This window comes from Dipodomys merriami, unplaced genomic scaffold (genome assembly GCF_024711535.1).
Source record: "Dipodomys merriami isolate MVZ:Mamm:240054 unplaced genomic scaffold, mDipMer1.0.p SCAF_9, whole genome shotgun sequence".
Taxonomy (NCBI): Eukaryota; Metazoa; Chordata; class Mammalia; order Rodentia; family Heteromyidae; genus Dipodomys; species Dipodomys merriami.
Window position 1 is genome coordinate 13,317,948 of NW_027206512.1, and position 18,800 is coordinate 13,336,747.

General features: G+C 41.1%; 1 protein-coding gene across 1 annotated transcript in view; it reads right to left on the bottom strand.

Moving 5' to 3' along the window:
- Window positions 1–10,157: 10,157 nt before the first annotated feature.
- The window catches only part of Cds1 (CDP-diacylglycerol synthase 1), a 73,948-nt gene continuing 65,305 nt past the window's right edge, over window positions 10,158–18,800 (bottom strand). Inside the window, exons 12-13 of the mRNA XM_070013063.1 lie at window positions 17,623–17,726; window positions 10,158–13,029 (exon numbers count right to left, since the gene is read on the bottom strand). Coding sequence (XP_069869164.1) covers window positions 12,900–13,029; window positions 17,623–17,726 — 234 coding nt within the window. The 3' untranslated portion in view covers window positions 10,158–12,899. The remainder of the gene's footprint in view (window positions 13,030–17,622; window positions 17,727–18,800) is intronic.

Consider the following 18,800-nt stretch of genomic DNA (forward strand, 5'->3'; position numbering starts at 1 on the left):
GCAACAGACACTTGAAGAAATCCTCAAGATCTCTGACCTTAAAGGAAATGCAAATCAAAACAACACTGAGATTCCATCTCACTCCAGTAAGCTTAATCATCATCAAGAATAACAACAGTGCTGATGGAGATAACTATTAATGAGAATGTAAACGAGTGCAACACTATGAATGCAATTTGGAGATTCAAAAACACTACCCTATGATCCAGTACCACTCTTGGACATGTTTCCAAAAGATTACAAGTCTGGATACAGTCAGACACACACCCATGTTCATTGCTCTATAGCCAAGTTATGGAAATAGCCCAGATGCCCTACAACCAATGAATGGATCAAAAAAATGTGATAGAGAGAGGGAATTTTATTCATTCATCAAAAAGAATGATATCATTTACAGGGAGATGAATGGACCTGGAAATAGTTGTGAAATGTCAGTCTCAAAGGGCTCATGTTTTCTCTCATATGTGGAAGGTAGATCTATAAACATGAAAACAGTCATATGCATATATATTATGTTATATATAATATATATTTTATATATATATATTTACAAACCTAATGGCTAAAGTATGGTATACACAGGAGAGGAATAAAATGGGCTAATTTTTGAACGAATTACACTTGAACAAATTGAATACCAGGAAGCTGAAATGTCAGGGATGGGAAGAGGTCAAGCGGGGGAAGGGGGAGAAGGCAGACAAATGGAAAGTGTTTTCAATGTACATATGTGAAAATGGAAGCAGGTAAATTGAGAGGATGGGTGGATGTGGAGGATATAGAGGAAAACAATAGGGTGTCATTGATTGAGATACATTGTGCTCATGAACTCAACATGTTGAGTTGAAACTCCTTTGTACAACTACTTAAGTTTAATTTAAAAAATAATACATAAAACATGTTAAAAAAACAACCCGAGGCCATAGTTCAAACCAACTTGGATTGGAAATTCCTGTTTCTGCACCTCTGCGTTAGCCTCTCTGATGTCAAGCCATGAATGAAAGCATAAGAGTCTAAGATGGTGCTTCTTTGTATTTTTTGTCTTAGGAGAACTGCTCACCCAAAACCTTTCATTTGTATGCTATATCCAGAATTCATTGTGACCTACATTAAAGCTAAGATACAAAAATGTACACAGTAACTCATTTTAGGATAACAATTATAATTACATATAAATTGTATGTCTCTCTAAATTATTCCATACAAAAGATTTAGGATAATGGAATTGTGCAGTTTTGCAGCTCTCTGTATGTCTAGCTGAATAGAGGACAAGTGGACTCTCGTATCTGCTTCCATGTTTAGTTGATTCTAATTCTCTATTTTGGTTAAAGCAGATGAAGAAAATCCACTTTCCACTTCCCATATGTGATTAAATGGAAACAGGAATTTTTTAATAACCATTGAAAATGATTGCTTTTCTTTATTACTATATGTTAATTTGACAAAGGGGTTTAATGATATGTAAACATGTACTTTGATTAAATTCTCCCCTATATTACACTTACAAATAATTGATTTTTGTTTTAGTAGCAAGATTTGAATTTAGGGCCTCCCACTCTCTCAGCTTTCTTGATTGGCTAGCCCCCTTCCACTTGAACCATGCCTCCAGCCTGGCTTTTTGCTATGTTTTTGTTTTGAAGACAGAGTCTTGCAAACCTTTCTGCCTGGCTGGCATTAAATTGCTGTCCTCCAGATCTCAGCTTCCTAAGTAGAATATAGATGTGAGCCACCACAACTGGCTCCTAGCAATAATTGCTCCTTTTTTTTTTCTTTTTCTTTTCTTTTTTTTTTTCTGTTGGTCATGGGGCTTGAACTCTGGGCCTGGGCGCTGTCCCTCAGCTCTTCAGCTCAAAGCTAGAGTTCTACCACTTGAGCCACAGTGCCACTTCCGGCTTTTTCTGCTTACGTGGTATTGAGGAATTGAACCCGGGGCCTCATGCATGCTAGTCCAGCACTCTACCACGGAGCCACCTTCCCAGCCCCAATAATTGCGTCTTAATGGTTTAAGATTACTTGTTTCTTCATGGTTTAATATTCTTTTGCAATACTGTTTATTGAACCCAGGCTTATCATACAAGGCAAGTGTTGTACCATGTCAGCCATGGTTTTGTTTTGTGTTTTGTTTTGGAGCTAGGTCTAACATTGCTCTGGCTAGTCTCCAATTCTTGATACTTCTGCTTCTGCCTCCCAATACCTCAGGTTCTGTGTGCCACCATAACCAGCTATTAAGGATCTTAAAGGCTGGTTACTATAGAGAATCTGAAGCTATAACATGAAATTCCATGCTCTTAGAGACTAAGACCCACTGGTCCATCTTGTATTTGTACCCATCCACAGCAAGTAACATTATGTTTCATCTCATGTGTTGGTGTAATATTGAGCTACATTATCTACCACTGCAGAGTAGTGATAGGTAATCTAGCACATCTTCCCAGTGCTAACATTTTACAATATTAAAAAAAAAAAAAAAAAAAAAAAAACTGGCTGGGAATGTTTCTTAGTGGTAGAGTGCTTTCAAGCATGCATGAAGCCCTGGGTTCGATTCCTTAGTACCACATTCACAGGAAAAGCCGGAAGTGGTGCTGTGGTTCAAGTGGTAGAGTGCTAGCCTTGATTTAAAAAAAAAGCTCAGGAACAGTGCCCAGGCCCTGATTTCAAGCCCAGGACTGGCAAAAAGAAAAAAGAAAAAGAAAAAAAAAGAACATGTTATCACATAGCATGTATTAGAATGATGCCAGTAGGCTTAGGAAATTCTGTTTTATAGTGCATACATATTAACCAAAATTTTTTTGCATAAAAACATTATTGGCAATAAATATTGGTAACTTCTCACAGGCTCATTTTGTCAGTTATCAAGACCCTGTCTGCTGGGCAGCGCTGCCTGTTACTGCTCTGTCTGTAATAAGGGTGTTCTGCAGAAGGGGTGGGTCCTGCTCCTGGCCCAATCACGTGCTCTTCAGAACAGCCCTGGTGCTCCAGCATCCAGTGCCATGCGGGTATCTCTTGCTTGATGTCACATGACTGAGAGGTTAGGACTGAATAAGAGAAGTCATTTTTACTGCCTCTCCAAGGACATTGTTAAGTGAAGCAGGCACTTGTTTTTTACTACAAGTGCTTGGCGGTGAAGAACGTAATGGCTGCTGCTGACAGTTTGGTGCACGGACTTGATTCATACTGTGGTTCCTGCAGCTCTATGCACCACTGTTGCATTGCATACAGTGAAGGCGAAGGCAAATAAGGTTGAAGTCTAATGAAATCAGCCTGTCATAAAGACTCTCTGATGCACAAGGGTCTAGACTTAGGCCATGAGATGCCAACTACATTGTGAAGTGGCATGCTTGCCTTCTCATTTAGTGACTAAGTATCTAACCATATACCTAGGACTTCAGCTGGGCTCTCTGTGTAACTTGCTAAGTGCAAGACCCGCCTTATCCCACAGCACTGGGTGCTGGCATCTGCACCCAGCTATCAGACCAGTACTTCCATGGTTCAAGGAAACATTGAGAGCAAGTTTCTGAAGTGTTGGCATGTCTAATGGAGATTTTAAAAATTACATGATTAGCCAGACGCTAATTACAGCTCATGCCTGTAATCCTAGAGGCTGAGATCTGAGGATCACGGTTCAAAGCCAGTCCAGTCCGTGAGACTCTTATCCCCAATTAACCACCAGAAACCAGAAGTGGCACTGTGGCTTAAGTGGTAGAGCGCTCTCCTTGAGCTGAAGAGCTTAGAACAGTGCCCAGGCCCAGAGTTCAAACTCCATGACCAACAAAAAATAAAATAAAAATTACGTGATTAGCCAGGCACTGATGGCTCAAATCTATAATCTTGCTACTTAGGGTCCTGGGCAGAACAGTACATAGATGCGATCTCCAATTAACCAACAGAAAGCATTGGTAGAGGTACAGCTCAAGTGGTAGTGCGCTTGCCTTGAGCTTGGACAACACCTAGGCCCTGAGTTCAGCCCCAGGATCAGCATACCAAGAACAAAAACCCACATAATTATTCTAGTCAAGACGAAAACTTTGATAAAAAAAAACTATTCATATTATAGTTTAATGTTGCATGCAGTTCTGATAAGTACAATATACTGGTCTGGGTGCAAGTTTCTCTTCTACCACATATGGTATGGTCTTGGCGATTGACCTAATCTCTTCATTTCTGACTTTCCCCTTTATGAAAATGTCTTACTAGAGCACTTGCCCCCAAAGAATTGCCACATGGGTTATGCAGTACTATATAAAGGAAAGGCATAGCCTGATGAGTATGTTCTGAACGTACTCATAGACATGAATTTGGGATTTGAACATCAAAGGGGAGGAAGGCTAAACACAAGCCAATGATGGGGAAATCTGTCTTCATCCATACACACGGGGCAGACGAGCAGGACATGAAAAGCCCAAACTCATTTCACAAAGAAGCAAGGGGTCCCCAGAGGCTGGAGTGTGCCTGAAGCCTTACTACTTAAGCTGAATTCTCAGTTCTTTTCCTAAGGGTCAGGGTGTTTGCAAATAACTTCCCAGCTTCCATTTTACCATTTCCTTTTAGGTGACTGCACTGGCAGTGTCCTTAGAATGTTATTTCATTATCACCCATGCATAAATCATGCCCTACCTAAACACCAAGATAAAGCATTAGAACTTGAACCTTGTCCTTCAGCTATCACATTTCCTGCTCAACAAAGGCAAAGTGCATGTGTAGGCCTGATTGCAGTGCAAAGAGCACAGGTGTAAAAAGAAACACAACTTGCTTATGATCTTGCCCACACTAGACTTCAAAAAGCAACTTCCCTAAGTGCTACTCTCCTGGGTGGAAGGGGCTTACTACCCCATTGGGTATAACATGCGCTTAACACAAGTAAGCCTTGAATTTCAGCACCACAAAACAACTAAACAAATACGATTCATGTTCCTAAAAGGAAGCCACTCCTTTGCAAACTGATTTTAGAAGAATATACCATAGTGAAAAGATTGACCCAAGCAGCTTTGAGGATCATTTCAGTCTGGCTTTGCCAGCTGGTTCTGCCAAGAGGAAAAAAGCTAGTGTGTGCCAAAGCAATTATCAAGTGTGCTTGTGATTCAGCCTCAGATCCCCACATTTAATCTTTTTCCTTCTAAGGGAGTAATTTGTGTATTCAAGCTTAATAGCTTATAAATACAAAACTTGCCTTCAAGCAGAAATCTGATTTCAGATAGATTTCAGCATCTGTTTGAATCCCCAGTTTCTAAGTTTCCACTTCTCCAAGTTGTTCCCTCTGCCTATCCCTCTCCTCCTTTCCCTCTTCCTGCTCCTCCTTGTACAAAGATTTGAACTCAAGGCCTCATACTTGCTAGGCAGCTATTTAACCCATACCCTCACCCTTTCCCCTCTCCCCCCCAGCCCAAGGAGCGGGGGAGAACCTACATAGACTTTAATCCTCCCAACTTTTACCTCCTGTGTAGCTAGGATGACAGGCACCCAGTTCCATGTCCAGTTTTTGCCGAGATGTGAATTTCACTAATTTTTTGCCTGGCTTTGAACTTTAGTCTTCCTAATTGTCCAAGACTAGTTAAGATTGTAAGTGTGACCTACTTCACCCTGCAATTTTTTTTTATGTAGCTTTTTTTTTAACTTAGCACTGCAGTTTTTTTGTTTTGTTTAGTTTTGTTTTTGTATCACTCTTTTATCTCAGTTTTGATCCTCTACTGAATTTGTATTCTGGTTAAGTTACAGGATACAAGCAAGGCCTTCCCAGAAAATTCTCTTTTTATCTCCTGGTGGTTTCCCTCCCAGACTGCATTGGTTTGGGTCTTTTTTAACTTTTCCTGCCTTCTTGCATTGCCTTTGTGAAGGGTCAAACCATGCATTTTCATCTCCCTTTTCATGCAGCTGCTCCTGCTACTCTGTTTGTGCTGATGGGTCCCCTTGTTCCACCCGGACTACTACGTAGGCCAGGGTCTTTACACACAGCTCCCAGCTTCCATTTGATCATTTCCTTTTAGGAAATCCCAGTCATCCTCCACCAGCAGCCATGCGGGGCAGCAGCAGTCCCAGCTTAACTCCTGGTGAGGCTTCTCATCTCTCTGCTTCTCATACATCATGACCTTCTGCTCTAGCCAAGATCCCTGCCCACCTGTGCTCCTCCTCCTCACTGCCAGGTCTTCTCTCAAACATCACCTTCTAAGGGGTTCCATCTTTACCCACTGGCCTGTCCATGGCTCCATCCATCCCAATAACTGAGCCTGGCAGGGTCACAGCAGCCACTCATGGAATCTGTAGAGGTCAAAATAGTCCTGGGCCGTCCCTACGTGAGTGTGGCAGGCCTGCTGTGGTCCTAACCAGCCTGGAGTAGAACCCCGCCCACCTGTTCACCAGCTCCCTGTCCTTACATATCTCCAGCCAGATAGCTCAACAGCTGTGAGCTAGAACATACTACAAAAATCCTGACAGTGAAGCAAGTAACTCGTGTGTTTCTGTATTTATACAGTTCTGCAACCACGGCCACAATTTAGTTTTAGAATATTTTCCACAGCTCAAAGGAAACTTCTTACAATCAGCAGTGACCACCAATTCTCTTTTCTTTATGCTGAGGCTGTGGCAACCACTAACCCACATTATCTCTATTTTTTTGTTGGTGTTGGTAGTGGTCATGGGGCTTGAGCCAGGATCTAGATGTTGCCCCTGAGCTTTTTGGTTCAAGGCTAGTGCTCTACCATTTTGAGCCATAGCTCCATTTATGGTTTTCTGGTGGTTTATTGGAGATAAGAGTCTCACAGACTTTCCTGCTTGGTCTGACTTCAAACCTTGATCCTCCAGGTCTCAACCTCTTGTGCAGTTAGGATTATATCTTACATGAGCCACCAACACCTGTCTACATCTGGAAACTCTTGAATGCTCATAGAACTAAACCACCCAGAGATGGAAGACACCAATGGTCAGTATGATGCCCTCCTCTGGCCACTGCCTCCCGGGGAGCCAGAAGCAAGCATTGGCTTTTAGCTTTCATTAGGGGATTTCTAGTCTGGCTTCCTTTTGTTTTACAGTTACCATGTGCATGTGAGCACTACCCAACTGAGGTCCCTCTACCCAGATGAGATCCTGACCATTCGCTCCCTACTACAAAAATAGAATTTTCAAGGCAGGCTACCAGCTGCCTGTGAGCGAAGAGGCTGGGAAATCCTCACTCTAGAAAGCACAGAACTGGACCAGAGGCATACGATCACATGTGAAGCACTGCTGGCCAAACATTGACCAGTGTGACTTCACCGTGTTCTTGCCTGTGGCTGCTCCCTTTCCCTGCCAGCACAGATTGGTTCATAGATTTAGCCAGAGTGGACCAGACTGTGACAACTCAAGTTGCCAAGGGACACTCTTAATTTTAAACAGTGGACAAGGCCCACACTTGATAAAGTCACTGGAAGTGACAGGCTCAGGGAAGGGTGTGAGAAGGTTTTGATGTTGGGACTGGTATACTCCTAGACAAGGTCACACCGCTACACGGTGGCAGCCTGGAGTCTAGGAACCCATACACCCGTGGCCAAGCTGCAGGCTTCTCATGTGATCCTCAAAAGGCAAATTCAATATAGTAATACAATTCCATTACATGCCATTTTTAAATGAGTGGGAACCTGGGTGATTACACAAGTTAGAAATCAGCAGATGAAATGCTATTATTTACCATCATAGAACTGCCAGTGAAAACCACAATGAGAAATCTATACACTTCAGCCAAAAAGCCTGTAATATAAAAGAAAAATAGCAAGTTTGGTTAAGGGTGTAAAGAAACAAGGACTCTTATATACTGCAAGCAAGAATGTAAGATTGAGCTCGGCACCAGTGGCTCCTTGCTAGTAAGGGCCATGATACGGAGGATTGCTGTTTGAAACCGGCTTGTGAAGAAAAGTCCGAGAGACTTCATGGAGACTCCATCTATAATCAGCAAAAAGCCAGGCTGGAGGCACGTTTCAAGTAGAAGAGCACTAGCACAGGAAGCAAGATAAGCAAGTGTGGAGCCCTGAGTTTAAGCCTCAGTACCAGCAAAAGGTCAAATGAAACCAACAAATAAAATAATGCAAGATTATATAGCCTCTTAAGAAAAGTTTGAGTTAGAGATGGATATGATAGTACACGCTACTAATCCCAGCACTGGGAGCAGGACTGTGTGTTTAAGGTCAGCCTAGGATACGTAGGAAAGCCATATATCAAACAAAACTAAATTTGATTATTTCCTTAAAAACATGGATTTGTCATAATACTCGGCCATCACACCCTAGCAGCACACCATAGAAATGTGGACTTATTTGTCCACAAATATTTATGGCAATATTTTTCATAAGAGTCCCATACTGGGAATAATCAAAATGCTCATCATCTGATCAACAGATTAGCAAACCACAAAATTCATCAAAAGGAAAGAGATGTACTAATATATGCAGGCATTGTGCCAGACGCAGAGTGTGACAGACTGGAAGTTCCATTTCTATGATGTCTATAAAAGGCTAATCTGTGTAGTCAGGAGGCAGACCGGTGGTTATCTAAGGTTGACAGTTAAGAGTAGGGATTAATTCAAGCCCCACAACAGAGAGAAAAGAGAGAGAGGAGAGAGAGGAGAGAGAGAGGAGAGAGAGAGAGGAGACAGAGGAGAGAAGAGAAAGAGAGGAGAGAAGAGGGGGGATTAACTACAAATGGACACCAGGAACTTTTTGAAAGAGAAATATGTCCCAACTGCAATATTATAGTACGTATGTTACATCTCAATAAATCTTGTTGGAAGAAAATAGAATCTCTGACCAGTCAAAATGTCTATCTTACCTGGATTATTTGAAACTTCTGATTCCCGCTCCTTCACAAGTTTTGAGATGTATTCAAACCTACAAAAATATCTTTAATAGCCTATTCAAGAATGTTTCCCAAACCTTTCACTCACCCATTCCCCATCTGAAGTTTAAAGTCACATATTCTTGAACAGAAAGCCCCCCGGGATTCACTAGACTCAAGTTGGAAGCACGGGAATAGGGTGCAAGAGTTTATACCCAGTCTACCCCCAGCCCACCTCCTGTACCCTGTGGGTTTTAAGATTAGAGCAGGACAGAGTCCATCTTATTACTAAAAAAGATGGCAGGACTGTCTGGCAAGGCTCTGGCTTTGTCAGTCCACAGCCTTTGTACATGTTAGGGAAGAGTGACATCTGTCAGCTGTGTCCACTTGTCAGTCTTTGCAAGGTGACACATGGCACTTACCTGATGAGTTAAGAGTAGCTTCTCCACTTCTATGCAGAAATTGTAGTTGGACATGTTTTTAATTTGGCCTGATTTTTATTTGTACCTTATCACACAGGCTTCCAAATAAAGTCCCCTATTAGTGAATTTAAGCTTTGTAAGTTTCTCAAGGGACAGAAATCTGGATATGGACAGACAGGGCCTCAGTGGGGGTGAGATGGTGGCCCCCTGGCTTACCACACACCTGGGGGAGGGGGGGTGTCTATGTATTTGTCACCACCCTGCTCACAGCTTACCTAACACAGCATACATTTTTTATGTGCCCGTGAGTGAACAGGAAACTAGACATTCTTCCCAGAGCAAAGCATGGTGTCAGTAGTATTCCTGTGGACATTCAAGGTTGCTGCAGTGACCTGCAGGGCTCTTCCATGTGAGGAAGGAGCCATAGAAAGAGCAGGAGTGACCTTCTCTGTTCACTCGTTCCAGCCTGTGCCTTCCCACAGGAGATGGGCCTCAGAGGAGCAGAGGGAAAGATGGAAACCCAGGATTCCTCACAAGCTATTCTAAGCTGGGCACAAATGGTCATGCTCATCTTTTCCCTGAATCTTTCAAACACCCAGCGAGGAACACGGAAGCCCACCTTAGAGCTGTGCTAAAGGAAGCTCTGGGATGGGGTTTTCTGACCAGTCACTAGGAACACATGACTGACAAAACAGGACTCCAGCCAGCTTGAAGTTACAGTAAGGAACTGGCATTACTCAAAGATTCATAAAATAAGTGTATCATCACAAAACCTGGATTCAGTGAGGCCACACACTAAAACTTACCTTCTTTTGCCCTGCAGGTGGCGCTGTGGAGCAAGAATGGAGTACATCCAATACCTGGGAACATCTATTTTGTAAACACAGTTCAATAAAAGACTGCAGCTTCCTCAACGAGAAAAAAAGCACAACAGAGTCAAAATCTGATTTGTTTTTGTTTTATTTTTCCTATCTCGGTTTCAGTAAAAAGATTCAGAGAACTGATTGACACTTATCAACCACCCATATATAGTATATACAACTGTTGCTACTTTTTTTCTTTTTCATTGAACAAGGTTTAAACCAAAGTGCAAATGAAGAGTTACTATAAAGGAAAAGAATTGGGGAGGAAATGGTCTTTTTCTTCTCAGACAGTAACTGCATATGCACCAGCAAAGGAAAGAACCCTAGAAAAACATGTGCGTCCCATGGGGTAAAAAGCCAAGCAAGCATCAGATTCTACTAGAGAACTTTCCCAAATGGCAGACTTGGAAGAACAAACCATTTCTGTGCCATTGCCACTGTGGGATGTACACCTTCTACCCAGTGCAAATATAAAAACAATCAAAGTTAGGGTTTTATGGCAATTGTTTGCTAAAATATAACCTATTTTAATATACATGCTATAAAAGTATGCCAAAAAGGTTAATCTTTAGAGCTCTGTTTTTTTTTACATGTAGGATAATGTACACCCAACTCTAAAAGTATATTTGAGGAAAGCTGTGACCCCCAAATACTTCTTTAGTTTCTCAGTTTATAATAATATTCATAATACATGTATTTATTACTGCTCTCATAATCCTGTGTCGCAATGCCTCAGCATTACTTTAATAAAAATGTGGAGGGATGCCTAAAGCTTCAAGGAACTTTTACATGTGCAAACTGCCATGGTTTCCATCTAAGATCCATCACACTGAGTTTTGTTTTTTAAGCTTTGGTATCCTGAATTCATTTATGATTCACAGTTGGAGCTGTTGATGGGGCAAATAAAAGCATGCTAAAAATTAACTTGTATGTGGCCTGATTTTAAGAAGTAATTCCCTCCTTCTAAAATGTTTTCAGTGGCAGTTCTGGGTTTTTCTGGAGACAGTGCTGACCGAACATGTCCAGCATGCCGTCACCTCAGTGCTGGCCCCCACCAATGAGACTCTTGGCACGGACACACCTGCTCCAGCATGCACATGCAGCTCGCGTGGTGAGGCTCAAGGCTACAGGCTTGCTTGTGAAGCTCAGGCATGTCTACCATGTTACCTTTTATTTTAGGAATAGTAGTAGCACGGAAATACAAAATAACTCTACCATTTTACCTTTTATTTATTTTAGGAATAGTAGTAGCATGGAAATACAAAATAATTTAAATCTTTTTGATTTAAATATAATATTTACTCTCTGCATTAGCAAAAGACTCTTTAAAATATATCTATTTCTCCCATGACCTTCTCACCAGGCGCACTGGATGGTTTTAAAGGTTTACTGCCCACTGTCCAGTGCAGAGTCTTGACAGTAGCTTATTAACGTCCACTGAGGAGAAATTTTACTCTCATCTGGGTTCCGTGTCCAGTCACCCAAAGGAAAGATCTGGCATTCATGTGCTTTTTGTTCTGGGTGGGAAATCACTTCTGCTTGATTCTCATTCATGGAAGAAAAAGCCAGTCAGCTGATATCCTTGGGTCTTTTGGCAAATGAGGAGGTGTAAGGGGATAGAGTAGCTACTATGGAATTGGTCTGGGGCTGGGAATCTGACAGATTGTCCTCTTTTCTTTCCAGATGAATCTCCAAAGAACTGCCCTGGAGACCACAGGCAGCCAGGCAGATAGGACACAGCTGAGCAATGCCTATAGTAGGTAGGTCACTCCTGCTCAGTTAAACATCGGTCCCCTTCCTCATTCTCTAGATACTGAGAGATAGCCCCGATGTGCGGGAGGCTACCCAGCTCAGAGAGATTTGGTCACCCCTAGAAGGCAGAGGCCTAGACCCAGAGGCCCAAACATGTGACCCTGTCTTGGACCACCTCCTGAGCTTCAGTCCTCTGCTGAGAAACTATGGAGAATCCATATGCTTTGTTCTGGCAGAATTCTGTTTTCTCTCAGAAAGATTTTTGTGCGAATGTCTTTTTTTTTTTTGAACAATTTTATCAGTAGCAGAAATGTGATGCCCTTTTCTAAGAAATTAACTTTGGACCTACCTAAAAGCAGCATGTTTTCTCTTGGTAAGTGATTTTATCTACTTCTGTGAAAGGTAAGACAGTGGGTTGGAGCGTAGGTCAGTGGTAGAATGTTCGACTAACACGTAGGAAGCCCTGGGTTCAATTCCCAAACGCTGCAAACACAAACCAAGCAAAAAAAAAAAGAAAAGAAAAGGAAGTAGGGAAGGAAGGTAGGGAAATGGAAGAAAAGGAGAGGGAAAGGAAGTGAAGGGGGAAGGAAGGGGAAAAGAACCATTCTTCTTCTTTTTTTTTAAACTCCACTCAACCCTTCAGAAAACACCTGACTATGGGAGGAGGAAGCCCAGGAGAGCGGAGGGCCTTACACTCAAACATCCTGCTAAAATTAAAGGGCTGCTCCAAGTGCCAAAGTAAATATTTGTGCAAAAGATCCCACTGCCAGGTGCGATCTTAAGACAGCCTCAGTTTATAGTGTTCGACTCTAAAATACAAGTCTTTCCCATTGTGAAACCCAGGAGGGAAGTTAACATCAGAAAATACATCTCAGAAAAAGAACCGGGTATTTTGCTGGCAATTTGCTTCTTGTTTCATAACTTAGATCAGGTTAAGTGCTTGTTAAATATTCACATTAATTTCAGAGAAGAAACATTCACGTCTGTTCTGCACAGGTGCAAGATGTCTTCTGCTGGCCCCCGTCTGCAGTAGTCTCTGTCCACACAGTGCTGCCCGCTCTGGGTCCCATTACACCTTCAGTGTAGGCTGCAGAATTCCTTTCTCAATAAGATGGGTCTTCAGAGTTTTGTATATATTCAGCTGCTGCTCTGGTTGAAGCACCAACAACTGCTGCAGCACTTTGCTGGGATTTGGACCCCTGGTGATAAGACAGACAAGACAACAGGGCTCAGTGAAGCACATGGCTCATGTGAATCAGTCTGGGGGACAAAGGACAAGGGTGGGACCAATGCAACAGCGATACCTGACATATAACTGCGTCTCCTCTGTCCATCACCTTGACAATAAAAAATAATAATCATATAAAATAGAATACAACAACAACCTTTGCAGAAAAGGAACAGCTCTTGATAAGCTCTTAGTGTTAAGGGTGAATCCAAGAAACCAGAACTAGTTTGGACAGCCCAAACATGAAAAACACACACACACACTCAAACACAAAGAAAAACAACACTGGCCATGTTAGAAGTGTGTAAATCTACATGCTACAAAAATGCCCCACAGAGCAGCCTGTGTTAAAAGGTTATGGCAAAAATCGAATCTTAAAACTGGACAAGACACAAAAAGATAACATTCTGTAAGGCAAGAAGCCTAACAGAGATTAAATGAAAAAGAGGGCATGAAAATATAGTTACAATGTTTTAGCTTCAAAAAATTTCAGATGGTGGAAGATACTTTGTTAAGGAACTATCCCTAGGGAACAGTGAATGGTCATTCAAAGAGAACACAAAAGCCCTAAGTATAGCACCCAAGTCCCACAGGGCTGTATAATAATAGATGCCAGGACTTTGGTTCAGAGAAAATCTTAAGTAAATCCAAATACGGCAAACAGAATGAGAGCATTATCTGCTTAGTCTGAAAGGAGGAAGCCCTGCCCTCCCCCCAGTCACACATGGGGAAGTAACAAGTCCAGGTGAATTCAAGTGATTGCTGGGCAGTGGCCATACCCTCCTCTGCGCCATAGACCTCACCTCAGGAGCCCGAGCAACCCCTCCCTCCAGTAATCATGGCTTCTTAGATCTTCTTAGTCTCTGCTCCCACCCTCTGGCTGTAGCACTGGACATAGTGTATACAGTCAGGGTAGGACATAGGCCTTGTCACCTTCCCTCCCCAAGGCACTACCGTTGTGTGACAACACTTCCCTGTCACCCAGACTTGAGAACTCAGTGCATTTATAAACTGGAGATTACCTGTGTTTCTGTGTGTATACTTCTAAGACACAGTGTGACAAATTAAGAATGAACCTAATTTGAATCTTATGTATATTTATAGCTCTCTGCCTCTTCCACAGTCCTCTTGAACAGGAAAGGCAGAGCATGATTTCCCGTCTGTGAAATGACAAAAATGAATTCCAGAGTGGGATTACCATGGCTCACTCTTGTAATCTTAGCTACTCAGGAGGCTGAGATAGAAGCCAGTCTGGGCATGAAAGTTCATGAGACACTTAACTCCAATTCACCACCACCACCACCACCACCACCAAAAACTGGAAATCAAACCATGGCTCAAGTTGTAGAGCAAAAAAAACTGAGGGACAGTGACCAGGCCCTGAGTTCAAGCCCCAGTGTTAGCATGCATGCATGCATGCACGCGCACGCACGCACACACGCACGCACGCACACACGCATGCATGCACACACACACAAACTCAACTTATGGAAGAAAACAAGTAATATATGGGAGGGTACAAAATTCTTTAGAAGCCATTTATATAAGTACATTTATGGCTTCAATGGTTTAGTTACAGTAAGTAACAGGTAATATACATTCCATCAACATAGACTACAATATAGGATTATTGTTGAGGATGAACAGAGGAGAGATTTGTCCTAAAAACCTTTAATAAAGTACACAATGGCTCAGTTTATCAACCCCCTGGGCCATCTTTCTGGCACATGACTCAGTCCATCTTCCTAAACCCTGTGGCCATCTGCCTTGCAAGTCCCAGTGCACTCAGGTCCTGACTCAACTTGTCCAATTACATTTCTGCAAAAGACTCAGCAGCTTCATAGCATAAACCCAAGGTAGGTGAGAAAAGAGGCTCTTCTAGCAGGTCCAACTAAATGCAAAACTGTGTGCACCCTGGCGGCACTTCTAATAGTGGGTCCTGGTAGAGTATTTGCTTTCAAACACGGACTGCAGTGCTCCGCATGACTTCTCTCCACTGAGAGAGGCAAGTTATGTTTTTTGCTTATTCTTTTTTTTTTCACAAAAGAATATAAACCAATTTCAGAAAAATACACATTTGGAAAGATTTAACCATTCATTACCCAACAAGGAAATATCAACAAGGAAATATGCAGCTATGCAACTCTAACTAAAATCGTAAAGATTGCCAAAGGTCATTAAAAAATAGGAATAAGCCGGCACTGGTGGCTCACGTCTATAATCCTAACTATTCACAAGGCTGAGATCTGAGGATCGCGGTTCAAAGTCAGCCCAGGCAGGAGAGTCCGTGAGACTCTCATTTCCAATTAATCACCAGAAAACCGCAAATGGCACTGTGACTCAAGTGGTAGAGTGCTTGCCTTGAGCTGAAAAGCTCAGAGACAGTGCCCAAGCTTGGAATTCAAGCCCTACAACTGACCAAAAAAAAAAAAAAAAAAAGGAACAAACATATGTTGTATGCTTGGTTGAAAATACACCATTAGAAATAAAGATAAAAGGATGTTAAAAATCGGACATTGGTAGCTCATGCCTGTAATCCTAGCTACTCAAAAGGCTAAGGTCAAGGATGATGACAGTTCAAAGCTAGTGTAGGCAGGAAAAAAATTCACAAAACTCCAACATTAGTGGAAGAAATTGGTTATGGTAGCACATACTAGTCATCCCAACTATAACAACAAGAAGATCAAAGTCCAGGTGCATATCCAAGGAATAAAAATCTTGAAAATAACCAGTGCATTAAAGGGTTGGAGGCATAACTCAATTGTAAGTGCTTGCCTAGCAAATGTGAGGCCCTAAGTTCAAACACTAGTATTGCTAAAAATAAAAATAGATAACGTTAAAAGGATAGACAAAATACTACTAGGAAAAAAAAGATACAACAAAGTAGGCATTAAGGCAAGTCAATAAACATGGTCATTTTATGACAAAGGATCAATTCAACACAAAAATATGATTAAATTGGTATTTAGCCAATACAAAATAAGCCTAAAATACACACTGAAAATTAACAGAAGTTAACAGAAGGATACATTTTTAATCACAGCAAGAGCAAGAGATTTTAATCAAGTTCTTTTGTTATTTTTTTCAAAGCCCTTTTAGTAACTGATAGATTAGCCAGACTATAAAAATAAAACAAAATAATCCAAACATTTAATTGAATTTCATCTGATACACATAATATTGTATCTAACATGTGCAAAACACATGTGTTGCATATGCAGATGAAATATGAACAAGAACACAAAGAAATCTTCAAAAAATAAATACTAATATCAAGAATGTGTTTTCCAACTACTGTGGCACTATGGCAAGTATAAATAAACAAGAAAAAAAATAATTATTTGGAAATCAATCAATATACTTTGAAATAAACCCTTTGTCAAAAAATATTATTACTGGAAGTCAGAAAGTATTTGTAACTAAACAATAAAATATAAATACCACAACTTATAGGATGAGGATAAAATTGTAACAAAGAAGTTTATAGCCGTGGATGGGCTCTATGAAACAAGATGGTTGAAAATAATCTGGGCTTCAGCTCAAGAAGCTAGAAAAGGAATGGAAAATTGAACCTAAAAGCAGTTAAAGGAATGAGAAACAGCAACAGATACCAATGAAAGTTAAGCTGTATGCACCATAAAAAAAAATTAACAAAGCTGATGCTTAGAAGATATTAATGAAAATAATTCACTCCTCCTAGGACTGTCCTCCATTCTCCTGTCCTCCCAAAACAATACATAAATTACTGTATTGTTATGAGTATATATTTAAAGTATACACTTGGGAATATCTAAACATAAGTTTCACTCTAGCACCCTGAGGGAGATCCATGCATGATTTCTGAGTCTTGGGGTGTCATTCCTTCTGAATGCTAGTACAGATCACAAAACAAACAACAAACACGTGGCTGCTGTGGGCAGCTTTTACACCCCAAACTGGCAGGTCCATAACAGCAGGGTTTAGCAACATAAGTAAGCTACACTATATAAAATAGCAACACCTATCTATCCACTTACCACCCACCCCTGCCTCTCACGGGGGTAAACAAAGCCTCCTTCCCAGGCTTTTCTTACCTCTACACCACTGAGAACCACCTAACAAGCCATACTTACTTATCCATTTTGGTTCCTCCACTCTCCAACCTCCCAACAACGATTTCTGGGAACCTGGTTTGTTTTGTTCTTTGCTACATCGACACTTGGAATATGCTAGTGTGTCACAGGCATTCAAACAAGAATTCAGTAGACTGAAGCTATTCGTAATCATTGCAATTACCACAGCTGAAAAGGTAAACCTCGCGTTTCCCTCCATTCCCATATCATTTACATTAACTGTGTCTTCAGCTTTGTCCTGTTAAGAAACATGGTATATACTATTTTGTAGCTTTAAGTTACTAAAATATATGCGAAATGATTATTTAACAATTCTTCTCCAAAGGAGAAACCATTTACTTTGGTATTGTCAAGTACGCTGGCAGAAAATATTGACTTAGTAAAACTGATATCGATGGAAATGAGAATTCAAAGAAATAGTGTAATGCAAAGTTTTAAAAAAATATATGTACCTTATGAAACTTGTGATGTACACGTGCACAAACGTTGCCATCAAATACTGACAGTCAAATCTGTCCATTATCCCACCATGTCCAGGAATGGTGTCTGCAAAATCCTATCGAAACAAACAAATGCATTAACAAGCATGTAAAATTCTTATCTGTAAGTATCTCATCTGGCATGATGCATTCTATAAGAAAAATACATCTGCTATCAAAGTTTTTTCACTAAGCACACATTTTTTAGAATATATCCAACACAAAGTATTTAGTTAGGTCTAGCACTAAATTTTTCTCATTAATGAAATTTTTTCTAAGTAAAATTTCTATCAGCTTAGAAATCTAATTTCTTTCTAGTATATCCTTTTACTTAGCTAGAAGCTATCTGGGATTTACTGTAGCCTGTGGATAGACAGACAATGGACCCTAACTCATGCTTATCTCAATAGTTACTGCCTTAGAATGATCATTCTACTATGATAAACTTTTCTTCTTCTTCTTAAGTAGATGAAAGGAAAATTGAAAGTGCCTATCTAGCCTATTTAATGGCTAGATAAACAGGATGAATGGTAAGCATCTACAAACAGATTCACATAGATCATCCATTAGTGGAGTTTGGTGTTGACTAACTTTGATAGAACAACTGATGTGCAAAACCTATTGCAACTTACTACTTGCCCTTCCCAGAATCTAATAAGTCATAAGTGAGCTGGATAGACACAACAAAGGCTCTTCCTCATGCCCTTTTGAGGGGAAAAACGCTAAACTTTAAAAAATGTATACCTGACCCCAGGCGCCAGTGGCTCATGGCTGCAATACTAGCTACTAAGGAGGCTAAGATCTGAGGATTGTGGTTCAAAGCCAGCCTGGGCAGGAAAGTCTGTGAGACTCTTTTTGTTTGTTTGTTTTGTCTTTGTCAGTCGTGGGGCTTGAACTCCGGGCCTGGAACTGTCCCTGAGCTCTTCAGCTCTTCAAGGCTAGTGCTCTACCACTTGAGCCATAGCATCACTTTTGGTTTTCTGGTGGTTTATTGGAGATAAGAGTCTCACAGACACTCTTACCTCCAATAAAACACTAGAAAACCAGAAGTGGCGCCATGGCTCAAGTGGTAGAGCGCTCACCTTGAGCCGAAGAGCACAAGGATAGTGCCAGGCCCAGAGTTCAAGCCCATGACTGACAAAAAAAAAAAA